This window comes from Phyllobates terribilis, unplaced genomic scaffold (assembly GCF_046119375.1).
Source record: "Phyllobates terribilis strain yellow unplaced genomic scaffold, ASM4611937v1 Scaffold_1__5_contigs__length_1240528914, whole genome shotgun sequence".
Classification (NCBI taxonomy): Eukaryota; Metazoa; Chordata; class Amphibia; order Anura; family Dendrobatidae; genus Phyllobates; species Phyllobates terribilis.
This window is the reverse complement of record NW_027362761.1, coordinates 1,157,379,499-1,157,392,006: the sequence shown is the minus strand read 5'-3', so window position 1 is coordinate 1,157,392,006 and position 12,508 is coordinate 1,157,379,499. Positions and strand designations below refer to the sequence as shown.

General features: G+C 46.2%; 1 protein-coding gene across 1 annotated transcript; it reads left to right on the top strand.

Moving 5' to 3' along the window:
• The first annotated feature begins 7,778 nt into the window (after window positions 1–7,778).
• Window positions 7,779–11,753, top strand: LOC141172875 (microtubule-associated serine/threonine-protein kinase 3-like). Its single transcript, XM_073657501.1, has 11 exons — window positions 7,779–7,970; window positions 8,359–8,497; window positions 8,587–8,719; window positions 8,911–9,076; window positions 9,193–9,291; window positions 9,526–9,648; window positions 9,799–9,911; window positions 10,004–10,095; window positions 10,502–10,575; window positions 11,075–11,167; window positions 11,396–11,753. Exons 1-11 carry the CDS (start codon window positions 7,820–7,822, stop codon window positions 11,491–11,493), a joined length of 1,281 nt encoding a protein of 426 aa, XP_073513602.1. The 5' UTR covers window positions 7,779–7,819; the 3' UTR covers window positions 11,494–11,753.
• Window positions 11,754–12,508: the final 755 nt, after the last annotated feature.

Sequence of the window (12,508 nt, the reverse complement as noted above, 5' to 3'; positions counted from 1 at the left end):
TCAACCAAGGTATCATATTAATAAGTGTAATGTCACCCACCTGACAGTGTATGTAGTTTACTGAGCCAATCCTGCTGACAGGTGCACTTTAATAATGTCCCCTGAGTCCCCCAATGTACAGCTCCCCTATACACAGTATGATGGACCCACAGCTTCCCCTATACTCAGTTTGATGGGCCCATAGCTACCTGATGCACAATATGATGGACCCACAGCTCCCCCTATACAAAGTATGATGAGCACATAGCTCCCCTATATATCGTATTGTGAGCCCACAGCTCCCCTATGCATAATATGATGTATGATACTCCTGGTAGGACCCCCTGAGCGCGCCCCAGCCGCAACCTCTGCCACTCCCTACAGATAGCGATGCTACTGATGTCTATGGATGCGCCGTACACTCCCATATTAGAATCCCCATATAACGAATATTAATCCCATTCACAGACGTCTTGTCATTTCCCCGTTATATTGCTGTATTATCCATGTAGGATTAATATCATCTAATACATTTTATTTTTTCATTGTTTTATCACTATTTTAGAAACAGCTGAGTTGGCGGATCCTGTCAGTGTAATCTGTGAGATCCCGGAGATCCAAGAATCTGCTGATGTAAGTATCATAGAGGGAGATGTCTGTGTATCACCGGATCATGGGGTGTGAATGATCCGTCCAGTATTATCCCCATATAACCCCAGGACGTCGCTATTCTAAGAGGAGATGACACCATTGCGTTGCATAATAGCATTTATATTATAGGGAATCTGTCACCAGGTTTTTGCTACTCATCTGAGAGCAGCATGATGGAGGGGCAGAGACCCTGATTCCAGTGATGTATCAATAACCTTACTGGAGGCAGCAGTTCTGATATAATCACTGTTTTCTCTGCTGCAGATCTGGCAGTGCTCTGAATGCTGAACCCTGTATAACTCCGCCCACACCAGTGATTGGCACATTTCTGTGTATAACCCCACCCACACCAGTGATTGGCAGTTTTCTTTATATAACCCCACACAAGTGATTGGCAGATATCTGTGTATAACCCCGCCCACACCAGTGATTGGTAGCTTTCTGTGTACACTGTGCATGGGCAGAAAGCTGCTACTCAGAGGTGCTGGCGAGGTTGCACAGAACAATAGGACTAGATGACGTGAGACAGATAGTCCTCTAGTGATAATCTCCTGCTGATAAAACACTGATTTTATTGAAGCAACCACAAGCTGCCCTTGTTCTCAAGATGGCGCGTGATTTGTGCAGTTACAATTGGTGCATCTATAAATGCAGGTTTACTCCTTCCTGATTTATGTGTTTGGTGATTTAGTGACATCTTCCACATATTAATTACATATATTATATCTATCAGGAAACAGCAGAAGGCGACACCAAAGATGAACAAAATCTTATCCCGGGAATCGCTGACCCTAATATGAGTCAGCCGGAGCTGAACAGCGATCTGATTACAGGTGAGCGACCACCCGACCTTCTACAAGGAATATCCAGATATTTCCAAACACATTAGACTTCTCACATTTCCTGCCACGTCCCCATCTATTCCCAACCTGCACAAACTCCTCATCCTGCTGATACCCCAATACTGAGCCGCTGCTGCCCTATGTGTCCCTATTACTGCAGCTGCTGTGCCGCACAAAAACAGGGATCCTCTTACTGCCCCACATAGTAATGCCACCAATGTGATTCTTACAAAGTAAATTGCCCCCTTTGTTCCCTCTAGATAGTAAAATTTCCCCCTAGAAAATATCATTGCCCTGTGCAAGTGTCCTAGAAAAGTTTCCACATTTTGCCCCTATAAAAGTGATAAAATCCACATATGGATCTTTGTCAGTCACAATACTCTGAGTGCCCCGATAATAATAATGCTCAAGTGCCCATTTAACATTTAATAATGTCCCCTGAGACCCCCATGTACAGCTATTCTATACACAGTATGATGGACCCATAGCTCCCCTATGCACAGTATAATGCTCCCACAGCTCCACTATATACAGTATAATGCCCCCACAGCTCCCCTATATACAGTATGATGGGCCCACAGCTCACCTATACACAGTATAATGCCCCCATAGCTCCCCTATATACAGTATGATGGACCCACAGTGACACTTTACACAGTATGATGAACACACAGCTCCCCTATACAAAGTATGATGGGCTGAAAGCTACCTTATACACAGTATAATGGGCCCACAGCTACCCTATACGCAGTATGATGGACCCACAGCTCCCCCATATATAGTATGATTGACCCACAGTTCCTTTATACACAGTATGATGGGTCCACAGCTCCCCTATACACAGTATACACAATATGAATGGCCCACAGCTCCCCTATAGACAGTATGAATGACCCACAGCTCCGCTCTACACAGTATGATGGGCCCACAGCTCCCCAATACACAGTATGATGAGCCCACAGCTCCCGTATACACAGTTTGATGGGCCAAAAGCTCCCTTATACACAGTATGATGGACACACAGCTCTCCTATACACAGTATGATGGGCCCAAAGCTCCCGTATACACAGTATGATGAGCACACAGCTCCCCTATGCACAATATGATGGACCCACAGCTCCCCCTATACAAAGTATGATGAGCACATAGCTCCCCTATATATCGTATTGTGAGCCCACAGCTCCCCTATGCATAATATGATGTATGATGCTCCTGGTAGGACCCCCTGAGCGCGCCCCAACCGCAACCTCTGCCACTCCCTACAGATAGCGATGCTACTGATGTCTATGGATGCGCCGTACACTCCCATATTAGAATCCCCATATAACGAATATTAATCCCATTCACAGACGTCTTGTCATTTCCCCGTTATATTGCTGTATTATCTATGTAGGACTAATATCGTCTAATACATTTTATTTCTTCTTCGTTTTATCACTATTTTAGAAACAGCTGAGTTGGCGGATCCTGACAGTGTAATCTGTGAGATCCCGGAGATCCAAGAATCTGCTGATGTAAGTATCATAGGGGGAGATGTCTGTGTATCACCGGATCATGGGGTGTGAATGACCCGTCCAGTATTATCCCCATATAACCCCGGGAGGATCCCCCCTTATATTACATCCGTGTCTGCGGAGCGTCCGGCTTGTATCCTCCCTACATCGGATCAGTGCACATCCGCTGGGACATAATATAGGGGAGAAGTTTCTGTATCTGGAGCTTTTTTCCTGTATCTTCTGTATCTTAATATCATTCTTTCTTCTTTTCTAGAACTTGATGGAATCATTGATCCCGGCGAGAAAACCGCATATCAGCGACTACGAAACATCCAAACTGATCAGCAGCGGATGTTATGGGTGAGATTTCTGTTGTATCATCCACATTTCTAAGGGTTCCCTATGACAATGCTGTGCTGCCATTCAGTGTTATCATAGGGACATGATGAGTCCACACCACTGTCCACATCTAATGATCACTATTCAGCTCAGCTATATACAGTTGAGCAATTATGCCTTGTAATGTGTGGGGGGAGCATAATAAACTTCTTACGGCCATTGGACGACTTTCAATTTAGACCAATTTTTATTTGGACTGAATAGTATCTACTGGTGAAATATAGCGAATCTGCCCGGGATGAATATCGGTAGATTCTCTCATCTGTAATGTGACCTGGGTGAGGGCAGAAGTGGCATTGTGCAGACCTCCCATAGGTGATAATATGACCTGGGTGAGGGCAGACGTGGCATTGTGCAGACCTCCCATAGGTGATAATATGACCTGGGTGAGGGCAGACGTGGCATTGTGCAAACCTCCCATAGGTGATAATGTGACCTGGGTGAGGACAGACGTGGCATTGTGCAGACCTCCCATAGGTGATAATGTGACCTGGGTGAGGGCAGACGTGGCATTGTGCAGACCTCCCATAGGTGATAATATGACCTGGGTGAGGGCAGACGTGGCATTGTGCAGACCTCCCATAGGTGATAATGTGACCTGGGTGAGGGCAGACGTGGCATTGTGCAGACCTCCCATAGGTGATAATGTGACCTGGGTGAGGACAGACGTGGCATTGTGCAAACCTCCCATAGGTGATAATGTGACCTGGGTGAGGGCAGACGTGGCATTGTGCAGACCTCCCATAGGTGATAATGTGACCTGGGTGAGGGCAGACGTGGCATTGTGCAGACCTCCCATAGGTGATAATATGACCTGGGTGAGGGCAGACGTGGCATTGTGCAGACCTCCCATAGGTGATAATATGACCTGGGTGAGGACAGACGTGGCATTGTGCAAACCTCCCATAGGTGATAATGTGACCTGGGCGAGAGCAGACGTGGCATTGTGCAGACTTCCCATAGGTGATAATGTGACCTGGGTGAGGACAGACGTGGCATTGTGCAAACCTCCCATAGGTGATAATGTGACCTGGGTGAGGGCAGACGTGGCATTGTGCAGACCTCCCATAGGTGATAATATGACCTGGGTGAGGGCAGACGTGGCATTGTGCAAACCTCCCATAGGTGATAATGTGACCTGGGTGAGGACAGACGTGGCATTGTGCAGACCTCCCATAGGTGATAATGTGACCTGGGTGAGGGCAGACGTGGCATTGTGCAGACCTCCCATAGGTGATAATATGACCTGGGTGAGGGCAGACATGGCATTGTGCAGACCTCCCATAGGTGATAATATGACCTGGGTGAGGACAGACGTGGCATTGTGCAGACCACCCATAGGTGATAATGTGACCTGGGTGAGGACAGACGTGGCATTGTGCAGACCTCCCATAGGTGATAATATGACCTGGGTGAGGACAGACGTGGCATTGTGCAGACCTCCCATAGGTGATAATATGACCTGGGTGAGGACAGACATGGCATTGTGCAGACCTCCCAAAGGTGATAATGTGACCTGGGTGAGGGCAGACGTGGCATTGTGCAGACCACCCATAGGTGATAATATGACCTGGGTGAGGGCAGACGTGGCATTGTGCAGACCACCCATAGGTGATAATGTGACCTGGGTGAGGACAGACGTGGCATTGTGCAGACCTCCCATAGGTGATAATATGACCTGGGTGAGGACAGACGTGGCATTGTGCAGACCTCCCATAGGTGATAATGTGACCTGGGTGAGGACAGACGTGGCATTGTGCAGACCTCCCATAGGTGATAATGTGATCTGGGTGAGGACAGACGTGGCATTGTGCAGACCTCCCATAGGTGATAATGTGACCTGGGTGAGGACAGACGTGGCATTGTGCAGACCTCCCATAGGTGATAATATGACCTGGGTGAGGGCAGACGTGGCATTGTGCAGACCTCCCATAGGTGATAATGTGACCTGGGTGAGGGCAGATGTGGCATTGTGCAGACCTCCCATAGGTGATAATATGACCTGGGTGAGGACAGACGTGACATTGTGCAGACCTCCCATTGGTGATAATGTGACCTGGGTGAGGGCAGACGTGGCATTGTGCAGACCACCCATAGGTGATAATGTGACTTGGGAGAGGACAGACGTGGCATTGTGCAGACCTGCCATAGGTGATAATATGACCTGGGTGAGGACAGACGTGGCAATATGCAGACCTCCCATAGGTGATAATGTGATCTGGGTGAGGACAGACGTGGCATTGTGCAGACCTCCCATAGGTGATAATGTGACCTGGGTGAGGGCAGACGTGGCAATGTGCAGACCTCCCATAGGTGATAATATGACCTGGGTGAGGGCAGACGTGGCATTGTGCAGACCTCCCATAGGTGATAATATGACCTGGGTGAGGACAGACGTGGCATTGTGCAAACCTCCCATAGGTGATAATGTGACCTGGGTGAGGGCAGACGTGGCATTGTGCAGACCTCCCATAGGTGATAATATGACCTGGGTGAGGACAGACGTGGCATTGTGCAGACCTCCCATAGGTGATATTATGACCTGGGTGAGGGCAGACGTGGCATTGTGCAGACCTCCCATAGGTGATAATGTGACCTGGGTGAGGGCAGATGTGGCATTGTGCAGACCTCCCATAGGTGATAATATGACCTGGGTGAGGACAGACGTGGCATTGTGCAGACCTCCCATAGGTGATAATGTGACCTGGGTGAGGGCAGACGTGGCATTGTGCCGACCACCCATAGGTGATAATGTGACCTGGGTGAGGACAGACGTGGCATTGTGCAGACCTCCCATAGGTGATAATGTGACCTGGGTGAGGACAGACGTGGCATTGTGCAGACCTCCCATAGGTGATAATATGACCTGGGTGAGGACAGACGTGGCATTGTGCTGACCTCCCATAGGTGAATATATGACCTGGGTGAGGGCAGACTTGGCATTGTGCAGACCTCCCATAGGTGATAATGTGACCTGGGTGAGGACAGACGTGGCATTGTGCAGACCTCCCATAGGTGATAATGTGACCTGGGTGAGGGCAGACGTGGCATTGTGCAGACTTCCCATAGGTGATAATGTGACCTGGGTGAGGGCAGACGAGGCATTGTGCAGACCTCCCATAGGTGATAATGTGACCTGGGTGAGGACAGACGTGGCATTGTGCAGACCTCCCATAAGTGATAATATGACCTGGGTGAGGGCAGACGTGGCATTGTGCAGACCTCCCATAGGTGATAATGTGACCTGGGTGAGGGCAGACGTGGCATTGTGCAGACTTCCCATAGGTGATAATGGGACCTGGGTGAGGGCAGACGAGGCATTGTGCAGACCTCCCATAGATGATAATGTGACCTGGGTGAGGGCAGACGTGGCATTGTGCAGACTTCCCATAGGTGATAATGTGACCTGGGTGAGGGCAGACGTGGCACTGTGCAGACCTCCCATAGGTGATAATGTGACCTGGGTGAGGGCAGACGTGGCATTGTGCAGACCTCCCATAGGTGATAATGTGACCTCGGCGAGGACAGACGTGGCATTGTGCAGACCTCCAATAGGTGATAATGTGACCTGGGTGAGGGCAGACGTGGCAATGCGCAGACCTCCCATAGATGATAATGTGACCTGGGTGAGGGCAGACGTGGCATTGTGCAGACCTCCCAAAGGTGATAATGTGACCTGGGTGAGGGCAGACGTGGCATTGTGCAGACCTCCAATAGGTGATAATGTGACCTGGGTGAGGGCAGACGTGGCATTGTGCAGACCTCCCATAGGTGATAATGTGACCTGGGTGAGGGCAGACGTGGCATTGTGCAGACCTCCCATAGGTGATAATGTGACCTGGGTGAGGGCAGATATGGCATTGTGCAGACCTCACATAGGTGATAATGTGACCTGGGTGAGGGTCTGACAGACGTGGCTTGTGCAGACCTCCCATAGGTGATCTATATAGTGCTATTTCATGTATTTCTAGATGTGGATTTCTAGTGACGGCCGGACTTCTAGTATTAAACATTAGTACAGAAGATCATATAATAACTAGTGTGGAACGAGTATGTTCTGTTCCGAGTATGCTCGGGCCAAGCTCCGAGTATTTACAGCTGCTCGGTGATATGGTTGAATCGCTCCCGTGTGCATGATTTGCAACTGTTTGACAGCTTTATTACATGTGAGGAATGTGTAAGAAATAGACATTCCTCACATGTATTAAAACTGTCAAACAGTTGCAAATCAAGCACACGGGAGAGATTCAACCATATCACCGAGCAGCTGTAAATACTCGGAGCTCGGCCCGAGCATACTCGGCGAAAGGGTTAACACAACATACTCGCTCAACACTAATAATAACTTCTATAGACGGACTGCTAATAATGATTCATTATAACCCATGGATTCTCCTTCTCTCCAGGGCCGTCTACTTAGTGCACCACAAAGACTCAAAACAGATCTTTGCCATGAAGAAAATGGCCAAGCGGAACCTGGATAAACCAGCGGCCTTTCTGGAGAGGGACATCCTGACATTCTCTGATTGTCCCTTTGTGGCCTCCATGCTCTGCTCCTTCCCTACGAGATCTCACCTGTGTATGGTCATGGAGTATGTAGGAGGTAGGACACGTACATTGTATTATACTCAGCTCATGTCTGCTGACATCTTATCATTAGGATTCTCCCCGTGGACGGTTATATCCCCACAGAGCATTTACTACAGGTTATCTATTACCAAGATGCCTGGAAAGTCATTGATGTGTGTGATCTCCTTGTATGTCCGCACTGAGCGCGTCAGTATCTCCAGCTGTAGACGAGATGTGACATCACTTTATGTTATTAGTGACATGGACGACGTTTCACCATGACTTCAGACTAATATTCTGTGCACTATACATGTATCTGTATATATTCTCTCCTGCCCCAATGTCTCCGCTCACTTCTCATCATACATCATGGCGATCTGCTGTATAAACCCCTCACCGCTCATATTTCCTTTCTTCTACAGGTGGAGACTGTGGGACCCTCCTAAGCACCAGGGGTCCGTTATCTGTCCCCTTGGCCCGCTTGTACTTTGCAGAAGTGGTTGTTGCTGTAGAATACCTCCATAGCTATGGTGTGGTGCACAGAGACCTGAAGCCAGATAAGTAAGTGCCCCCTGTAGTATAATAAAGGGGTAAAGCTATCATCTATTATCACTTGGTCTGTGAGTCTAAAACCATCTTCTCTTTCACAGCCTCCTGATTACATCTGCTGGACACATAAAAGTCACCGATTTTGGAGTTTCAAAACTTGGTCTCATGATACCAAAAACCAACGTCCACAAGGATTTAGCGGTGGACATCTACAGAGAGTTCCTGGACAGCGAGGTCAGCATCACTTACAGGAACTTAGCTTGTTCTTTACAAATCTCATTACACTATTGTCTCTTCTCTACATTCTTCATTTCTAGAGAACTTTTCCACTGATATTTTGTCTTTTGTCATTGTGTTTTTATGGAGAGAACTTTTCACAATAATCGTTTCATCGATTCTCATCTTGATCTTCTGTTCGTTTCCAGATCTGTGGCACCCCATATTACATCGCCCCAGAGGTCTTCCTGAACGAAGGCTACGGAAGACCTATTGACTGGTGGTCACTGGGGATAATACTGCACGAATTCCTTGTGGGATCTGTACCATTTGATGAGAACTCACTAACTGAGCTTTATAGAACTGGCCAAGTTGGTAGGTAGAATAATCCAATCATTGCTTTCACTGGTTACATTGGTTTAGTTATTTCCTTTGCTTTATCTTACAGTTCAATGCAGAGTTTTTATTTTCTGTAACTTTCTATGTAACAGGAGACATTATTTGGGATTGCGATCATGCTCCTCCTCCCGATGCTCAGGACCTCATCAATGAGCTGCTCAGAAGAAATCCGGCACATAGACTTGGGACAGGTAACAGATATAACAGCATTAATATTTCTTATTAAACCAAGGATATATCGCTCATGTCCATGAGGATCAGCACTTCTCTGTCTGCTTGCCTATTTCTAATTCTCCATACTATGATTTTAAGTCTATTTCCTTCATGTTGGCTTGCTTATGTTATTAGTTCAGATTAAGATATACTGTTCAGATATGGAGCCGTCTCTGACAATGTCCGAATCACTTCTGTTTTTTTTTTTCCAGCAGGAGCATTTGAGATCAAGGGCCATCCATTCCTGAGTGACTTAGATTTTGACAACCTTCTAAGGCAGAAGCCGGAGTACGTTCCTCAGCTTGTGTCAGATGAGGACACCAGCTTATTTATCAGTAAGTAGAAAGAGACGTCACCTAGACTAAGCGGCCGTTTGTCTCGTCTTCCATAAAATGTGACAATTGGTTCCCATTAATAATAGTGATTAATGGAGACTGTGTTATACTGACAACCCTTAATAACACTTCATTACCTATGTCTTGTAGATCACTCTGATATAAGCAATTATCTGGTCTCAGAGGATGAGAAGGACACAAGTGAGGACAATGAGAGCCTTGACTTCCAAAATTTTATATCATCTTCTGAAAGGCTTTCTAAAGTAAGTATGTGATCAATAAATCCAGAATATGTAAAAAAAAAGACCTCTAGAAGTAAAAAAGTATTTCATATCTTATTTTTGCTTGTATTTAGCTCCATACCACCGCTACCAGGACAATGAATGATGAGGATCCCAAGTCCTCTCCCGAGTGTACCCAATCATCCAGTACAAACATCTCAGAAATGTAAGTAGATTATGGGGTCATTACTGGGAGCTCCATGCTGATATATTACCACAACACCAAATATAGGACATAAATACGATAATATCAAATGCAGCATCCACCGCCCCATGATTAGCAGTCATTGTACTTTTGGCTTCAGAAATCGCTGGTGATATCAGCCCATAATTGTAGCTAGTCATGCATTTTCACTGCTGCCCACACTGTAGGAGAGATGTAGTATTACATGTCAGCCATTCTTGGTAGTTGTTTTCTGCTCTGATCCACAGAACATAGTTTTGAGCAGGAGACCTTCCCCACGATGACAGTCACATGTCCTGTTAGTCCTTATAGTCGGTGTTGTTCTAGCGAGACAATCCCTTATATCCTGCGTTTACTTGTGATTTACACATTTTCTTCTTCCAAACAGGCAGAAAGAATCTTTCCGTCAATCTGACAGAGACGACACTATAATCAGCTTACCATCCTCGTCCCCATTGTCAGGTATGTACATGTCTACAGCACCAAGAATGGAAATGTTGCCATCAAGACTCAAATATTTCCACATGGTTTTTCTGTAATAGGTCTCCTATGTTATCCATGTTTTATGGATCCCAATGATATTTCCCATGGGCCCATATTATATCTCAGTTTCCTTACATTTTGTACAGTTTTTTCATGGATTCTGTGAGATACGTTGGGGCATCCAGTGACCTACGTCATCATAATGAGACATCGCCTCCTATAGTAGTATATCGCTCATTAGGGATGCACCATATGGCGGCACACAGGGCGCTCGCGGCTTCATATTAGTGATACTTTTAATGCCCCTCAGATAAGGTCGTGTGTGGTATATAGGACTTATTCTGCCCTATTATGTAATGCCAGATTACCAGGACTATAGGAGACATGACTAGAACAATTCTACTATGTATAGGAAACATACAAAGCAGATCCCAGAAGAATATGTCGTTAATGAGGTTTTTTTTAACTTTCTGATCAGAATTTCCAGCTGAGGAGGAAAGAAAATCTGCAACAAATCTGAGTATAGAAGAACAAAAACCAGAAAATGGAGAAAAGGGGAAAAAGAGACGAGGTAAGTGTGAGAGTCATCTCCATGTTGTGTGATGTCGGTCAGTGAGAATAATTCATGTGGAGCAGATGTCATCTGTCAGTGATGGGATTGTCACATGTGTGATGGCTGACAATGATCCCTGACCTCTGTGTGATGAGATTCCTCTGCCGTCCGGCACAGTGACCGCACAGTAGTATCATGTATTATGGAGTCCCATCACTTACATTATATTTACTTCTCTTCTCATAGGTTCCATCTTCCGCCGGATCTTATCATCCTGCCGGCGTGGATTATCCAGGGCTGCTCATGCATTTGCATGTTGTCACTGTTGCTCTAAAACCATCTAAAAGACAGAAAACCTGAAGTCCAGCAGATCCACCATCACTGCTGGACCTGTATAGAAGGACCTTCACCATCTACCTGAGGCCGTCTGACTGTTCCATCTCTACCCGGACATGTATCACCTCTGTCACCAGGCTCCGCGGTATTCATACTGCTCGCCTGTCTGGGCTTTTACTGATCACCCGGTATCTGACCCCGGCTGTGCTCCTGACTATGATTTCACCTATTGATTCTATTCCTGATTTTCTCCCTCCCTTATCCTTCTATCCTATTATCAATAAAAATATATATATATATTTTTACGGAGATTTTTTTGCATCCATCAAACTTAACTGCATTTTGTTAATTTACAAAAATAATATATTAACACTTCTGTTTTAAAAGAATATTTATGCCTATAATATATATATAGATAGTTATATGTATACATCTATCTGGGACAGCTCAGCTATAGGATCCTACCCTGACCCGGGCACGAGAATGGGTAATAGAGGTAAATGGGGTGGCTCAGCAACCGGGTGCAGAGACTGTCTTTACACGCATGGCAGTCAACCAAGATTTACTCTATAGGGTTGACAAGATCCGGGACGAGGTCATTGAACAACTAGTAGTGCCACAGTCACACCGTCGGGCGGTACTCGAGATGGCCCCCACACACCTGCTGGGGGGGCAGTTAGGGGTTAAAAAGATGCAAGAGCGCAACTTGTAGGTTATGATTAAGGGGCATATATAGCCCTGAAACGTGTAAACCAGTGTCCTGGGACCTTGCTGGATTAAGCCCTCCACCTCCAAAAAATGTTGGCCTGTGTTTTTATACCTAAGAACTTTTTGGAATAAAGCTTTGGAACATATTGCTTTGGTGCCGGATTTCTTCATATTTCTATTGGACTCTTTGGGATTGCAGCCAGGCACAAAGGGACAGGTGAGCGGAAAAAAAAACTTTTTTTACTTATGATTTACTCTATAGGGTTGACAAGATCCGGGACGAGGTCATTGAACAACTAGTAGTGCCACAGTCAC

Excerpts from the sequence above, each read along its gene's own strand:
- LOC141172875 (XM_073657501.1), top strand. The coding sequence starts at position 7,820 with ATGAAGAAAATGGCCAAGCGGAACCTGGATAAACCAGCGGCCTTTCTG. Across the intron at positions 9,077-9,192 it reads TTATAGAACTGGCCAAGTTG|GAGACATTATTTGGGATTGC; the intron begins GTAGGTAGAATA and ends TCTATGTAACAG. Across the intron at positions 10,576-11,074 it reads ATCCTCGTCCCCATTGTCAG|AATTTCCAGCTGAGGAGGAA; the intron begins GTATGTACATGT and ends CTTTCTGATCAG.